This window comes from Amblyomma mixtum, chromosome 4 (genome assembly GCF_055824585.1).
Source record: "Amblyomma mixtum isolate Tamu chromosome 4, ASM5582458v1, whole genome shotgun sequence".
In the NCBI taxonomy this organism is placed as follows: Eukaryota; Metazoa; Arthropoda; class Arachnida; order Ixodida; family Ixodidae; genus Amblyomma; species Amblyomma mixtum.
Window position 1 is genome coordinate 92,698,788 of NC_143015.1, and position 17,396 is coordinate 92,716,183.

The window sequence follows — 17,396 nt, forward strand, 5'->3', positions numbered from 1 at the left end:
GCACTTTCTTGGTTAAACCAGTTCCCAGAAACATGGACCCCAAGAACCACGAAGGAAGACGGGAGGCGAGATCCTTGGAGTTGGACAGGTACCTAAAGAAGAAATAGATGGTTCTGTATGTTGACGCGTCCAAGTACAGAACGAAGGAAAACGCTAGGGCGGCAGCAGTAGTGAACGCCAATGGCAAGATAACTACTGGTGCATCAGTGCGCACAAGGACAACACAAGCAGCGGAAGAGATCGCCATAGCTCTAGCCCCGACTGAAGCCGATCGGCAGGGACTGAGTTACCGGATAGCGACGGATTCTCAGGCTGCAGCGAGGGCACACATAGATGGAAGGATCGGCCGAAAATCCGCGAGGATTCTCTTCGAACAAAAACAACACAGACATGGATCAAACAACACAAACATTCAACACGCCATCATTTGGGTCCCTGACACTGGGGTTGAGGGAAATCTCATGGCAGACACCGTTGTCCGACGGTTCACGAACCGGAGGGCGGGTTTGCCGGTCGAACCTTTCAGCACGCAAGAATCTTACGGGGAGGCAATGAAGGCGTTGTTGGGAGCGCGCAAGAAGTACTCGGCTCCGGCGGATATCCTCAACAGAGAGCAGGCCACCACGCTCAGACGACTACAAACAGACACCTACCCAAGCAGAGCCATGTATCATAAAATGTGGCCGAACAGATACGCGAAAAGTGTGTGTGGTGTGGGGGCTACGCCACAACGTACCACGCCACCTGGCACTGTGAAAAAAGCCCTTTACTACCAAATGTAAATAGCCCTAGTCTAGAGCAGTGGGAGGCCCTCCTGGCTGACTCCGAGCCGAGCACACAGGTTATGCTGATGACGAGGGCCAAGGCAGCGGCGGAGGCCCACGCGAATCCTGGAATAGGAAAGACCGACCACTGAAGCTCCACATCTATCTATCCCCAACCCTCTACTCCCTAACTCTTCCTTTTGTGACAATAAATGTTTTTACTACTACTACAGCTCTGCAGTAGCCTCTCTATGCGTAGGATGGACTCACACTATTTGTTTCAGTATCGATCAGTCAGTCGTTAGACGGCGGCATTCTTTTTAGGAAGGATATTGAAGGCAATTGCAGTTGGCGCACTTCAATTCAGTTGCACAACAAATGTCGCCGCTTTGTGGCGCCGGGAATCTCGGGGGCAAGGTGTTGTTGCAGATGCCGCTGACGTGATCGACCCTCATACACCTCGTGCACTATAGCTGCATATGTACGAAAGGTCCAAATGGGTGCCAAAACTTCAGGGGGGCACTTTGTTGACCTAAAGTGCGGTGAGGCGAAAGCCTTAAGCGTCGTGTTGCTGCTTGTGTCACTGATGCGTTGTTAAGATAAGCTTCGCCTCTGAGAGTGAAACGCAACAGTGGCTTGCAACGCTGCCAGGGAGTCCATACAACGCCATCACCCGTTCGGCTCTATCCCTGCTGAAAAAAAGTTCTATGATGCAATAACCTCATAGATCATTCATCATAGAATGATATATCATACAGATTGTATGATATGTCATACAGATTGTATGATATTCTATGATGAATGATCTATGAGGTTATTGCATCACAGAACTTTTTTTCAGGAGGGATGCCTTGCTCGTCGGTAAATTGGTTTTTGAGGAAAGGAAATCTGTCTCGCATACCTCGGTGGACACCTGAACCTGGCCGTAACGGGAAGGGAGGAAGATGGGAGTGAACGAAGACATCGTATTCACTAGACGCGCCTTTGTTCATTCAAAACCATCGAGCTGGCATGGCGGAGTGGTTAGCATGCTCGTCGCGCACTCCGGAGACCCTGGTTCGATTCCCGAACTCGGCCAATTTCCTGCTCGGTTTTATTTATCTGGCCTGAATAGAAGGGTTAATTAGGCTAATTGGATAATTAAGCAATTAACTAAACTCAGTCCAACTTACTTGGAGCACCACTATACGATCCCTTTAATTGGTTGCATGGTTACTAGCCAAAGTACAATCGGTCCTGTTTGAAATTCGCGCTCTTTGACGTCACGACCGTTTCGACCAATTGAAAAGTGTGACATTTCTGTCGGCAACTCCTGCTTACAACGATGAGGCATTAAAGGCTTGCGCCTTCAAAGTGCCTAACCTTCACGTATTTCGGTATACAGTCACCCTTGATGGTGGTCCGCCTCAAGCATTTAGACCTGATGTGCTGAACATGAATTATTGAAATGCTGTTGGTGGCCGTCGAAACATGGAGAAATTTCTGTGACAGATGGCGATGTCGGCGTTGCAAACTACGCCAGTTGTAATTTCGCTATCTTGTGCTGTGCGATGTCAGTGCACGTGAGTGAGTGAGTGAAAACTTTATTAGCTCTAGATTCGGATTGTGTTCGGCGGTTTTGAGATGGCTTCGTCCATCTTGCTCAAAGGTCGGTTGCCCTTAGTCCAGGGCTCCGCTGGATGCTGCTGCCAGTTTTGCTCGCCGAATCAGACCTTCTTGGTCGACCCGACGATCGCTGGAGAGCACTCCCTCCCATTGCTCCGCACTCGGGTTTGTTATCACTGGTACCACGCTTATCCTCTGGCATGCCCACGTTATGTGGTACAGCGTGGGGGGTTCTTGGCACCAAGGGCATTTGTCATTGTATTGTGTTGGATATATTTTGTTGAGTACGTGTAGGTTCGGGTAGGAGCCCGTCTGTAGCTGTCTCCACGCGACAGAGTCCTCTCTGCTAAGGGAGTTGTCCGGTGGTGGATACCGCTTTCTGCAGCCCTTGTAATAATTTAGAATCGCCGAATAATCTTGGGGTACAGGTTCGTTCCCCTCGAGGTCGCCTACGTTGGATGCTCGGTAATAAGTGTACCCTCGAGCTATCCTGTCCACCTCTTGGTTCCCTGTTACTCCCGTATGTCCCGGCGTCCATACTATCGTATGCCTGATTGGTTCTTCGTTTGTTTGTCGTTGTGTTATGTGGCCCCCAGAGCGGAGTATGCGGAGCGCTCTGTGCCCTATTCTGCCGCGTAGGTAGTTGCGGCATGCTGTTTGTGAGTCTGTAAGGATTTTTAGAGACCGTTTAGACCGATAGCCCTCCGCTGCCGCTAGAGCGACGGCCGCTTCTTCAGCCTCGACTATCGTACAGTCTTGTAGTGATGCGCTGGTGATAAGATCCCCAGGTGGTCGAAATTATTCCGGAGACCTCCACTACGGCACCTCTTTCTCTCTTTCTTCTTTCACTCCCACCTTACTCCCTTCCCTTACGGCGCGGTTCAGGTGTCCGCCGAGATATGTGAGACAGTTACTGCGCCATTTCCTTTCCTCAAAAACCAATTTACATTTACATTTACATTTAGTATAACAGGGCGTACGCTGATATTGCATAGTTTCGTGAGGGAAGGGGGGGGGGGGGGCTGGGACATTCTGGTGCACTTCGCTCCTAGGCATCAATGGAAATGATGCATTTATAGGGTGTTTATACTTTCGTAGAACATATCAGAGGCTTGCCTGGTCAGGAGGTTCAGGTTATCTGTTGGTTGCATTGGCATAAACAAATCGGTATGTGCCGGGGCACTTCGCACTGCCATGATCATTCAGAGGAGTGATGACTCGGCTTGTCTCCGTCGTCTGCCCTTTGCCTTCCTACTAATGACCGGTACGAACCGGTCGTAAAAAATTCAGGGGGGCACTTTGTTGACCTAAAGTTCGGTGAGGCGAAAGCCTTAAGCGCCGTCCTGCTGCTTGTGTCGCTGATGCGTTGTTAAGAAAGAGTGAAACGCGACAGCGTCTTGCAACGCTGCCAGGGAATCCATAGAACGCCATCGCCCGTTCCGCTGTACGCCTTGCTCGTCAGTAAATTGGTTTTTGAGGAAATGAAATATATCTGTCTCGCATATCTTGGTGGACACCTAAACTTCGCCGCAATGGGAAGAGACGCGCCTTTGTTCATTCCAAACCATCGAGCTGGCATGGCGGAGTGGTTAGCAAGCTGGTCTCGCACTCCGGAGACCGGGCTTCGATTCCCGAACTCGGCCAATTTCCTAGTCAGTTTTATTTATTTATATGGCTTGACTAGAAAAGTTAATTAGGCTAACTGGGTGATTAATAAATGAACTAAACTCATTCCCACTTACTTAGAGCGTCACTATACGATCGCTTTAATTGGTTGCATGGTTGCATGGGCACTGTGACCTCACGACCGTTTCGACCAATTGAGAAGGGTGACATTTCTGTCGGCAACTCCTGCTTACAACGATAAGGCATTAAAGGCTTCCGCCTTAATAGGTCCAAGAGAACATGCGGCATTTGTAGTGCCTCAGCAGATCTTTCGGGCAGGATGAACTTAGTTGCATTAGGTATCTTCAAGATAAACGCAAGGTTGATTTACGCCGGCGCGAAGTAACGCCGCACTGTAATTCCTACAAGGATTCGTCGAAAGCTTCCTTTCTCCAACCCAGGAGGAGGGAGGATAAATGTACATGTACATTTCCTCTCAATGAACATTCACCTCATGCACAAAAATTTTGTTGGATAAATTTATTTATTTTGTCTCATGGTGCCTCAGGTAGGCAGCAAAGGTGGACAACCCTGGCGTTGTTGCAGCAAGAAGATGGCGAGTCCACGTTGGCGGTGGTTTGCAGGCACTGCTATGTGCTTTTTTTCCTAGCCACTGCCATGCTTGTGCGTCGTTGCATGTCGTCCATCAGGCCAGTGCGCGTTGACATGGTACTCGCTTTTGTCATGATGAGAAGCACCCGCTCGCTTTTACTGCAGGACAGCTGCAAATGCAACGCACAGAAGAAAAACCTTCGACAGCGCTCAAGAGTTGAGCTGCTCGAAGCACACGAAGAAAAGCGGAGTGCGGACGCTAAGTCTGCGGGAATGTGCACTGACTTCGTGGTTTGTAGGTCTGTGGGGCTGCGTTTAAGAGCATTCAATACCAATTTCTCTGAAAAGTCAAAGCAGTGTTTCCACTTTCAGGCAGTGTTTGAGAAAGTAACCCAATGTTGCTTATCGCTGTAAGTGAAGCTGCGTACATGAGTGACAAAGATACACCTGTGTCTAGATGAATGACAAACTGGCTGCTAGTAATTCTTACCAAGGACACTCTGCTCAGCTCCGGCCCAATTGGTACAAATCCGGGCCGCCAAGCAGGCCAAGGAGGGTTTCCGGACACCTAGTGCTATCAACAACTCTCAAACTCTCAGCCCTTGCAGATGAATAAAAATTTTCCTTCTCCGCTTGCTCAAAGGGACATCCTGAAATGATGCACAAATACTCATTTCGAAACCGACGTCATTGGTGCATTCCGGGTGCTTCACTATGTTCACAGTAAAATCACTACATAACACCCCTCATGAAGACTTTCTCAGTCTCTGGATTACTGGGCATCACAAGGATGATAATTGCTCAAACTAGCCACGTACATGCACACATGCGTGTACTCTAATTTATGAAACCCAACCAGTTGGAAATATACAGTAAATAATACAGTAAAATAAAGATCATTCTGATGCAATAAATGTTAGGGATTGATATTAGTTTTGTAATGATATCAGCTGCTTATTCATTTATTTACAAATACTGCCCTCACTTTTGTTAGAGGCAGAGCAGAGGTGGGTTACAAAACATTTTCAAGAATTTCAAGTAACATGGTTAGGCTTTTGTTAATATATTAGTGAGGTATTCATGCGTGCAGGGAACCATCTAAGCTATTTCATATTCAACAGTAGAGAAAAAGAAAAAAATCTAAGGTTGTGATGAAAGGTATTTTGTTAAAACGAGCGAGTTTGATAACTTTTCGGAAAGAGTATATTCCCCAACTGTTGCCTGAGCGAATTTTACCATGGATACGGCGGAATTGGAGTCCGCACCGAGCTATAGTTGCCGTTATCTGAAAGGCTGCAGGAACCTGTGGCCACAAGCAAAGGGATTAGTAAATCAGCCACAACCAATCTTGGTAAATGTGGCCAACATTTTGCCACATTTAGAACATTTATTGTGCACTTTTGAAACCATGCATTGTTCAAGAAGCGGTATGCAGTGACACTCACGGCAGTGGGTGTCACTGCACTGCGATAACCGGTTGACACGAGAAATCATAGAAGTGGAATGGATATCAATTTTGAAAGGTGATTGTGTTAGTACCCCCTCAGTTTCATTGCTGGCAAAAGAGCTCGCATATCTGGCTGATACGCTTTGCTAGCGCATGCTTTGACGGCGTGTTGGTCTTGATGTCCATATAAATCAACTTTCCTTTCTGAAATAAACCAGTGTTGGAAGTTAGCGCCGTGGGTTGTCTGTCTTTGTGTCCTCGTCTCTGCGCTACGTTTTTACCGTTAAAATATGAACCAACAAGCACAAGCATATACCCTTCTAAAGAATTCTTGTTCGTTTGCTGTCCTTTGACCGCAATAGATATCTCACAGACATATTTAAATCTCGCAAAATCAGACAGCCGGAGGGAATTTCAGACTTGTCCAAGACTGCAGTCATAACCTAGAAAGTGTTTTGGGGGCTTCGAACCAACCACCTCTGCACCTGAACCGGACACCTTAGCCACAAAGCCACCAATCGCCGTCCACCACCTACCTATGATATCCCCCTAAAAGTGGACAGCAGGATTTTCCTATTTGTACTTTGCCACTTGCCTTGGTTGGAAGGTGGCGCTCTGGACGGCAACGACGACGGCTGCATGCTAAACTGGGGTATGAGCAAGTCAGAGCTAAAACTCTAAAGCTGATGCTTCGGCATGGGCTGTGCGACATGACGGAAGAAATATGGACTCCACTGAGCTGAAACTTCAGTGATATAATGTGCGCAGAACAAATTTAGGTTTCAACTGCAGGTATCAGGAAATGATTATGTCAAGGTAATTGTGAAGACAATATTATGTCTAGTTTTCTAGTTTCCATTTCATCTTCATAGAAACGTGCACATCAAAGATTTACACACCTCATCACACTTCCCCATTCTTTTTGAGCAGATGCCACGATAAAGACACAGCAGGGCGAGTTACACTTCCGGACATTGAAAAGACATTTTTTTCTCGAAGCTGCATACCTCTACGAAAACACAGTTCTCTTAACTGCACTTTTATCTTGATCTCTCATTGAATTGCATGTTTTTCCGTGTGTAAAGTTTTATTCTCGACGTGGTTATGACGTTATAGTCGTCTGTGACGACTGCACTCTTGCTGCTATCAGCAGAAGTGGCCGCAGGCCCTGGCATTACGTAGTTCAAGCTTGTCTGCTATATGACGTCAGAGCGACGACAAGGGCAGTACAAAAGGAAGTAAATCTTAATCTGCCGCTTCTCCTATTGCCGACACATTCGCTTAATGGTCTCCATTGTTAACCCAGGAAGTGAATGATGACTCATGAAAATGAAGTTTTTTTTCAAAATTTAGAACCTCGCGCAACCGTGGCCGTAGCGGGTGCGCTGCCGAGCGACGACACTGTTTTTAGCAGCGCTTGCCATCACCGAGGTTGCGCCGAGTGCAGATGCATGTACATCCAAAACTTTATGAAATTAAACTGATTTTCATCGCTGCCTAGAGGTGCTTCTAAGCCTCGAGGAGTGCACTGTGCATGCTGAGCCGGTAACCGCAAAACGTAGCCTTCACTTCGTGGTTCCATGCATACACTTCTGAACCCCCAAACTCTGAAAGCTTCCTTACCTCAGTAAGGAAGCCTTCATTGCAGTGAGGCGCCCTCATGCCAATCTGAAAGCTTCCTTACTGAGGCGCCCTAAGTAAGGTCGTCCTTGATGCCTCCTCACAGTTAAGGCAGCTGCCAGCTGCCTTCATGCGTCCTTACGTCGCTCCTGGCCCTGGAGGAGCGCTTCACCTCACTGCTGCCACAAGTGACTCCGCACACTCACGCGGGCGGCGAGACGCGGCGCAAGGACGCGAGCCCGGCGTGAGCGCAGTTGAGCAGGCGGGAGAAAATGGCAGCGTGGACTGACCGCTACGCGGGCGACTACAAGCAGTTTTTTAACCGTGCTTGTGAATACGCATTCGATGAAGTGTACCTGTATCCTTCAACAGCCAGGTCGCTTCGCGACGCGGTGAATCCAGTGGAAGTGCACTCAGTGGAAGAATTTGCGTTCAGATTCCGCACCAGTGCGGCTGTGTCACACTTCGGCATTCGGCGCCGACAGCGAGCGAAAAGCGCCGCCGCCGACCTCCCGGCCACCACGTTGCCGCTCGTGGCGTGAGAGATATGGCTAGCAAATAGCATAAATCGACGTTGTCTATGTACCATAAGCGTGTGCATGCTTACGTGCGCTAAACGCAGGTATTTTGCTGGACGTTACAACGTTTCTCAAATTTCCACTTTTAATTCAGCTTATGCAAACAGCGACGCAATGACATGACGATTGACGTTTATGTGGCTATTCCCTTTGCATCAGGTGGACGAGTTTTCCGCCTAGCTCAGCCTAGTGGCGCCATCTGGTTGTTAAGACGGAAACTACTTCTGTCAACAAACCGATGGTCTTAAGCCTAAAAGCGGCTGAATCGCCAATCTAAATAGAAAAATAAAGCAAATTTATCACTCATACTTTCCTTAGAGGCGAGATGAAAGGAAGCGAAAGACCGATGGCCCATTTATGGCCAGCGAACGCACTGAACAACGCAGTAACGACGACGAATTCAGTCCGAATCGAGGGGCCCAGCTTCGAAGGGCGCCGCCATGTTTGTTGTTGCCGCGGGAATGCAACTTCCTGCTCGGCGTCCTATTGGCCGATGTGAAGGAACCCTCAAACCCAGACACCCGGCATGCGTTCCTTACTTGAGGTGAGGCGAGGGGAGCTTTCAGAGTAAGCTGGCTTCCTCCATCGAACATTCGCGGAAAGGCGGCCTCACGTAAGGTTAGGAAGACTTCGAAGGAAAGGAAGCTTTCAGAGTTTGGGCCTGAAGAATTAAGCTGAATAGTAATTTCTTTGTGGACACGTTCAACCAAAAGGGGCGTTAAAGTGAACAGCAGTGAAATTTACAATAATGAGAAGCCTGTAGCGGGACGAGGGGCCACTATGAAGCCTGGAATGATTGAGTCTGATGTAAGTTGCAGCCGATTGCGCATAATGGTGCCATTTAGATAACTCTTTACCACAGCTTCCCGTACGCCTCGCATAGACTACTGCTTTACCGTCTGCTTCGTGCAATTGTCGGAATGACAGAAAAGATGCCAATTGTAGGCGCAACTGTGAAGAGTTACAAGGGCTGCTTATCTTTCGTTTCGATAGCTGCGCCCGTTGTACACTGCACGCCCAAAGCTGTTAAAGGAAGAACGCAGCGCCGAAACATCTAATACACTAACCCGCAAAAGCAAAGTGTATCCAGGGCAGTACGATGATAAACACAAGTTTTCAAAGGACAGGTAAACATGATACACATAATACGAATATGCACACACTTAGAAAACAACTCAGGGACCATTAGAATGACTTAACATGGAAGTCTGATGCTAAGCTCAGACCCATAAAGGAAAAAGAAGTATTCAAGCCCAGGGAGCTGCCAGTTTCCAAGGGATCCTGTTCAAATCCTACCTTTGAAGGTTAAAACCTCCTCGAATTTGATTGAAAAAATAGTTTTCTCCTCTCTCTATTGTATATGCTGTGTGAACTTAAGAACACCGTCGGAACACCGAATTTATCATTGAGTACATAATATTTTTCACCGTATGGGACTTTTCACTTGGAGGTGGTGGGAGTTGAGCTAAACCGTCGTTAATTGGCAGTTAATTAGTATTTAGTCATTAATCAGTAATTAGTCACTAATTAGTAATTTGTCATAACTTCGTCATCAATTATGTGTGAAGTCATCCAGTGTGATGTAGGCAAGGTGGTGCGGAAAACGCTTTCGCCTCTACGCACTTTAGACAGTCAAAGTGCCCCTGAATTTTTTTCCCCTACAGCTTCAATTTCAGCTCACTGACGCCGAATGTCAGTGCATAAAAGTAGCACACACCGCGCCTACGTATATTAAACAGTGCAGCTTTCGCAGTTCCGTCATTTGGTGGGAGCACACGTTACTAGCAGCGGGTCTGTAGTGTTACACTTAATGTCACAGCGCGCGTAAACAAAAACGCCAAGGGGGGTGGCACGGCAAAATCCCAGCGGTATTTAATTGCCTGCAGCACACTGGAACATATCTTTTGCAGTTATTTCGTTACTGGAGCGCTGGGCACCACTAGCACGAAACTACTCCCTCGCTTTGCCCTGTTAGTTGGTGGTCGAACGAATTGTTAAGTCGACTTCTGTGAAACTGCTTCGTTCGTACATGCCACTTGCACGGAACGTCGTTTGTGGTAAATAGAAGAGTGGTTATATCCTGGTTTAACTCTACTGTTCGTCACGGTTCTTCCAACGCAAAGACTAGTCGAAGTAGCGAACGACGTACGCGGACATTGAGCACCACCCACCTTGCTGGTATGCAGCACGGAAAGGCTGATGCTCCTTCGCACAGGCTGCACTGCAACACCTCCCACTGGGCGATGTGAGAGGGAGGGTGTCCGCACTCGGGCTATGATCTTCCTCTGCACCTATAACGGCACACCAAAGCAAAGGTGTCTATAAGCGCCCTTATGAAGGCACGTCTCGGGGTACGGGAAGAAGTGAAGTCTAGAGCCGGTGAAAAAGCGCATCTCTGAGAGGCGCTGTAGTAGTTGGCAAAGCGGCAACACGCATCCCTCCTGTTCAGTGTACCGGCTTCCTGCATATGAAGAGCTGCGGAGAGCGTGAAGACTCCACACACAGACACAGCCATTTGAAAAAGAACGCTAAGATAACGTGCCCATATTTGGATGCAGCGCTATATGCCACGTCGTCGTCAGCGGCTCACACACGCTTTCGAGCTGGACTGGGTCAACACCGAGGAAACCCTCGGCAGCGACCACTGCCTCCTGAACATTACGATTAGGACCTATCCTTTCGCGCGACCAACAACACAAGCCCGACTCCCAGATTGGACCAAGTTCAGGCAAAATTATAACACTGCCACACCAATACATGAACAAGGCTACCAGTCTTGGTCAGAACAATTGGTCTCTAGCGTTCGCTCCTCCGAAACTCAAATTCAGCTCTCAGAGGCGGTTTCTGATGTGGACAACCACCTGCTCCACCTCTGGGAGGCCCGGCATTGCCTCGTCCGTCGGTGGCGTCGGCAGAAGCACAACCGGAAACTTAAAGCTCGCATCGCCGAGCTCACTCAACGAGCGGCTGAGTATGCGGCCCAACTCGCCGACTCCAACTGGGTGGCACGATGCAACACGGCCGCGCGGCAAATGTCCAGCCGGAACACGTGGCGACTTTTTCGCGCCCTAATTGACCCCACGCAAACACGCACGGAAACTCAAAAACACCTCCAAAGAGCCATACACAGCTTTCAGGGCAACACAACTCAGTTGGCGCACAAGCTCCGGGACCAGTACTTGTGCACCACCCAGGACCCCCGCGGGCCGGCGTACTCTTATGCAAGTTCTGAGAACGTTGAGCTGGATCAACCGTTCCAGCTCCATGACCTGAGGGCGGCCCTGGCAAAAATGAAACGTGGCACCGCTCCGGGTCGGGACAAAATTACAGTCAAATTGTTAGCCAACCTCCCCGACCCGACATACTTGTCTTTACTGAATTACATTAACTCAATCTGGCTTGGGGAAGTACCACTCCCCATCGACTGGAAGACCGCCCTGGTCACCTTCATTCCTAAACCTGGAAAGGCCATCAACACGGACAACCTCCGCCCCATCTCTCTGACTTCTTGTGTGGGCAAACTCATGGAGGCGATGGTACGCGACAGGCTGTCCGAGTTCATGGAATCCAAACATCTTTTCGCGGACTCCATGTTCGGGTTTCGCCCACAGAGATCTGCACAGGATGTCCTGCTACAACTCAATCGGGCTGTCCTTGACCCCGTCGAATGCGCTCACAATGACAAGGTCGTACTCGCCTTGGATTTGAAGGGAGCATTCGACAACGTTACCCACGAGACCATTCTCACCCACCTTTCTCAAACTAACTGCGGCAGAAACGCCTTTCAATACATTCGGCAATTTTTGACAGACAGACAATCTTACATTCGAATCCAGGATAAGGAACATGGCCCTTTTCATTTAGGAACCAGGGGTACACCACAGGGCGCGGTGCTCTCTCCCCTTTTATTCAATCTGGCTATGATGCGCCTACCGGCCCAGCTGGGCGCTGTCACCGGTGTACAGCATGCTCTGTACGCCGATGACATCACCCTGTGGGCCACACAGGGTTGCCTTGGAGACATTGAGGCCAACCTGCAGGAGGCGGCGACCATAGTGGACCGTTATGCTCGTCGCTGCGGCCTCCAATGCTCCACCCAAAAGTCTGAATTTGTGCACATACGCCCCTCACCAAAGTGCACAGCCAAAATTTCATTGTCTCTTGAGACAGGTCCAATCCCTGAAAAAATCGAAGTCCGGGTACTGGGGCTCTTTATACATCAAGACAGACGGTCAGAAACAACATTGGCCAAACTCCGTCAGGTGGGGGACCAGGTGGGCCGCTTAGTCCGCCGGGTTTCTAACAAGCGCGGGGGGTTACGATGTAAGGACGCCTTGCGGCTGGCGCATGCATTTGTAACCAGTCGAATTCTATATTCGACTCCATACCTCCACCTGCGGAAGCAAGACGAGGATTCACTCGAAGTCATCCTCCGCAAAATTATTAAGCGGGCTCTGGACCTCCCCGTGACCACCTCCAACAAACGCCTCCTGGGGCTGGGCATGGTGAACACATTTCGGGAGCTCCGGGAAGCCCACTTGACCAACCAATACACACGTCTCTCGAAGACATCGTCGGGTCGCCGCCTTCTTGCCCGACTACACATCCAACACACCACTCTCATGGAAGAGCGCGTACGTATTCCATCCCAGTGGAGATGCGCCCTCCACGTGCGCCCTCTTCCCGCGAACATGAACCGTGAGGACCATAATGGCCGGCGCCTGGCGCGGGCGGAAGCCCTGGCCCGCCACTATGGATCGAAACCCGGCGTATTCTACGTGGATGCCTCCGGCCCCCACCATGGGGGATGGTTCACGGCCGCAGTCGTCCACGAGTCCAAAACAGTGAACGGCCTTACTTTCCGAGCCCGTGACATAACACACGCGGAGGAGGTCGCCATTGCTTTGGCTGCATCTCATTCCAATTCAAAAACAATTATTTCCGACTCGCGAGGGGCATGTCGGAACGTCGAGCAGGGCTGGGTACCGTATCTAGCCTACCGCATTCTCCAAAACAGCGTCTATACCGGGGACCCCGCTCACCGGCGTATCGTTTGGGCTCCTGCTCACATGGGCCTTGAGGGAAATGAGGCAGCTGACGCCGCCGCCCGCGCGCTCTCTCACCGGACATTCCCCTCCGACCCCGACGATCAGGAACTCGAATTCTCTCCAGCTTACTCGTTTAAAGACATTTCTTTACTTTATCAATCTGGCCATAGTCTTTATCCCCGCCCGTGTAAAGGTCTCTCAAAGGCGGAGGAGCCGCTTCTGCTTCGCCTATATACAAATACTTTGCTGTGCCCGGCAGCTCTAAAACACTTTGACCCTTCTTTCTCTGGCAGCTGTCCGCACTGTGCGGAGAAGTCTTCGGACATCTACCACATGGTGTGGGCCTGCCCCTCCAACCCTGCTATCCCCCCTCACCCCAACCCAACCCTGGAGGACTGGGAGGCGACCCTGCTCGGCTGCTCTGACCTGCTGGCCCAACGGGCCCTGGTCGCGCGAGCCCGGGCAGCGGCCGACGCCACTGGGGTCCCGAACTAGGGACCTCCACCTAGTACTTGTGAGGGCTGGCCCCCTTTGGGTCAGCTCATACCTCACCTCCCGAAGTTTATCTGTAAATAAATGTTTTCCACCACCACCACCGAGCTGGAAATTGAACTGTCCCCAGAAAATTGTGTCCACACAGTATCCGAAAGCTTTGGAGTTGATCATGGCGTTTATGCATTTATTTGTCTGTGCTTCGTCTCGTCGTAAAGCAGGCCCAGTAACACGCAAGCTTAAACATAGTCCGGCCTTTCAAGCTATTAGCAAATCACAGTGTTGAAACTATGTTTTCTTTTCATTTTTTACCCTGTGTGTCTTTTGTATGTCATTCTCTTAAGCCCGCCTCCCGAGACGAAAACCAGACACCTCTCGCTTGTTTATGGCCGGCGGCGGCTCCCCTCGGGCGACGGGACTCTGGGAACCCGAGGGGAGAGGGGCCAAAGGTTGAGACAGGCGGAGAGCTGTTCCGTCTAGAGGGGCATTGGAAAAGGGCAGAACGATCGGGGAGCCCCAACGATGAGCATGTAATTTCTCGAGCTCTTGCTCCCCTCCTAACGAACAGTTTGATTGTTTCTTGTATCTTGCAATAAACGAAGTTACAAAAACGATAACAGTCTACTGTCTACAACGAAGAAACTACATCAGTTTTAGTTTCTACAAAACACATTTTGGTGCCGAAACCCGGGAACGGATTATTCAGGAACAACGACCGGACCCAACGACTCAGCGTACCAACGACAGCCACATGGATGTTCTCAAGAAAAAAAGGAAGGCCGTCAGAAGCCAGGCGACGCGACTGACCAAAGAAACGGACGACATCTTGGCTGCTAAAGAAGCATCCACCGTCGAAAAGGTGAGCGTGCTTCTTGAACGCCTACAATTGGTCAAACAACAGCTCAACGAGGTAGACGCGGCAATCGAGCCAAATATCAAAGAAGATGAAGCGGAGGCTGAATTTGAGCAGGTCATCGAGTATAGTGACAAAATTGCTACCTGCATTTGCCGACTAAAACTCAAGAAAGAGCAAACCGAACAAGCAAGCAGAAATCAGGAAACCCGGATTCAAGCTACCGTTGGTAGCGCTTCCGCGGCTCTAAGGATTAAATTACCGAAGCTGGAACTAACAAAATTCGACGGCAAACGAAAAAACTGGCAGCCATTCTGGGAACAATTTGAGGTGGCAGTCCACAAAAACACGGAACTCTCTAACATCGACCGCTTGAATTACTTGAAGACGCTGCTGAGCGGAGAGGCCTTGACAGCAATTGCCGGACTGCAAGCATCAGGTGATTGCTACAGCGACGCGGTCGACATCTTGCGACAACGATTCGGAAATCCGGAAGCGTTGATTCAGGATCATATGCAGGGCCTAATCGATGTGAAACCTGTGTTCTCCGCAAGGAACGTGCGAGCTTTGAGAGGGCTTTACGATGAGATACAGGTTCACATGCGGGGGCTGAAGGAGCTGGGTATCGATGAAGACGGCTACCAGGCGATGCTGTATCCGGTCCTTCTCCGCGCTCTCCCGAAGGAAATGATCTTGGACTATCATCGTTCACACTCTGAGACTCAAGAGGAAGCGACGTCTTCGGTGGTCGACGATTCAGGGTCAACGACATCGTCGTCGGACAGCTCACAGTTGACGCCGCTTCGTTCCCTGCTCAGATTCTTCCGCTTTGAGCTTGAGAGCCGCGAAAGGACGCTGGAAGACAGGCCCGACGACGCACATGGTAAGCCTGCTTCTTATTTTGATGGGCACAAGGCACGAACGCATCGAGGGAACGCTCACCCTTCTTCGGCCTCAACCCTGCATGGTGCAGCCAACTGCATGCAATGCGTGTTTTGCGACTCAAAAGGACATGAAAGTCAAGAGTGCGAGTCGAAGATGACAGTAAACGAGAGGAAGGCAATCCTCACAGCGAAAGGCGGATGCTTTCGTTGCACGAAGCATGGACATCGTTCAAGGCAATGCAGGGTTAAGATCAATTGCAAGAGATGCAAACGCAGACATGCGACAGCGATGTGCGACCCTGCTATCAACGATGCCGAGAACGCACGGTCGGCCAACGAAGGGGTACAGCCAGTGAGCCTGCATGCCTCAGGAGCAGAAAAGGACCCCACTCACCGCACAGTCCTAATGCCTACTGTTACAGCCTTGAACAAGGGGACTAAAGCAAGAAAGGTCTCTCGAGTTCTCTTTGATAGCGGCAGTCAGAGAACCTTCATAACGGAAGACTGCTCCAGAAAACTCGGGTGCAAATTGCTCGGGACAGAGTTACTGTCGGTGGGAGTATTTGGAGGAGGACAGACCAGACGCACATTCAGGCGAGTTGAAGTGTGCCTTCTCCGACGAGACGACCCAAAAGCGCAGTATAAAATCGAAGCCCTAGAAATACCTTCCATATGTGAACAGGTTATCCCCTGCCCCAACGAAGTGATCAGAGAAACACTTCAAGATCTGATGCTTCCTTTGGGCGATGATTCAACTCTTAACGACGGCACACCGATTGATGTGCTGATTGGCTGCGATCAATATTGGGAATGCATCACTGGGAGGGTGAGAAAGCTGCCCAGCAAGCTGACTGCCGTCGAGACGGTATTTGGCTGGGCAGTTCAGGGCCAAGTACTGTCCAAATGTCAAGAGACAGTTTGCACACATGCCTTTGTCATGAGAACGACCGTGGCTGATCGAGAAACCGCTCCGATTCTAAAGATGTTCTGGGAGTTGGAAAACACCGGTGTGTCAGACACATCGACCACAAATTCAGGCTCCAAATCCCTGGAAGATTTTACTAAAAGTATCAAGAAGATCAACGATCGCTATGAGGTAAAGCTTCCTTGGAAAGACGATGTGGAAATGTCTGACAACCACGGAGTAGCAGAGAATCGCCTTCGGTATTTAACGAAGCGGTTAAGCAGTAACCCGAGTCTCATGAGAGATTACGACTACGAAATGCGGCGTCTAATTGACGAAGACATAGCAGAGAAGGAAACAGACGCACATTGCGACGACTCTCAGAGAGTTTACTACATACCCCATCAACCTGTTCTGCGGCAAAGCAGTACGACTCAACTGAAGACCAGCGAGCTATGCTGGAACGGGCCGCAGTGGATAAGAGGGTCAGCTGAGGTATGGCCGGTTGAACCTCAACAAGGCGACTTCACTGTTGAAGAACTTGAGCAGAAAAAGGAGGTCGGTGTCTTAAACTCCACCTGCGATAAAGAAGATGAGCTGCTGGATCTGAAAGAATTCAGCTCTGTATCTAGAGTGAATCGAGTAACAGGTTGGATTTTCCGGTTCGTGAGAAATCTGCGATCTGCTGACAGGAACTCGGGCCCTTTGACTGCAGCAGAAATCGAACATGCGGAAAAATTTTGGCTCAGAAGAGTTCAGCAGTCAGCATTTTCTGCGGAACTGGAAAGCACAAAGAAAGGCAGCCGCATCCAAAACGACTCCGCCTTGAAAGAATTCGCGCTGTGGACAGACGAAGACGGCCTACTGAGGATTGAAGGGCGAATCTGTTCCACAGAGACGACACTCGACGAGCGACACCCGATTGTGCTCCCCAAGCATCATCGCTACACAACGCTGCTGGTGCACCAAGCCCATCGACAGCTG

The 17,396-nt window shown here is 49.9% G+C and overlaps 1 protein-coding gene across 4 annotated transcripts in view; it reads right to left on the reverse strand.

The window, feature by feature from the left end:
• Positions 1 to 4,528: 4,528 nt before the first annotated feature.
• The window catches only part of LOC149347437 (uncharacterized), a 49,072-nt gene continuing 36,204 nt past the window's right edge, over positions 4,529 to 17,396 (reverse strand). For all 4 annotated transcript variants that reach the window (XM_089587104.1, XM_089587102.1, XM_089587103.1 and 1 more), the window contains 2 exons: positions 10,403 to 10,522; positions 4,529 to 4,756 (listed from right to left, as the gene is read on the reverse strand). In XM_089587104.1, coding sequence (XP_089443230.1) covers positions 4,625 to 4,756; positions 10,403 to 10,522 — 252 coding nt within the window. In that variant the 3' untranslated portion in view covers positions 4,529 to 4,624. The remainder of the gene's footprint in view (positions 4,757 to 10,402; positions 10,523 to 17,396) is intronic.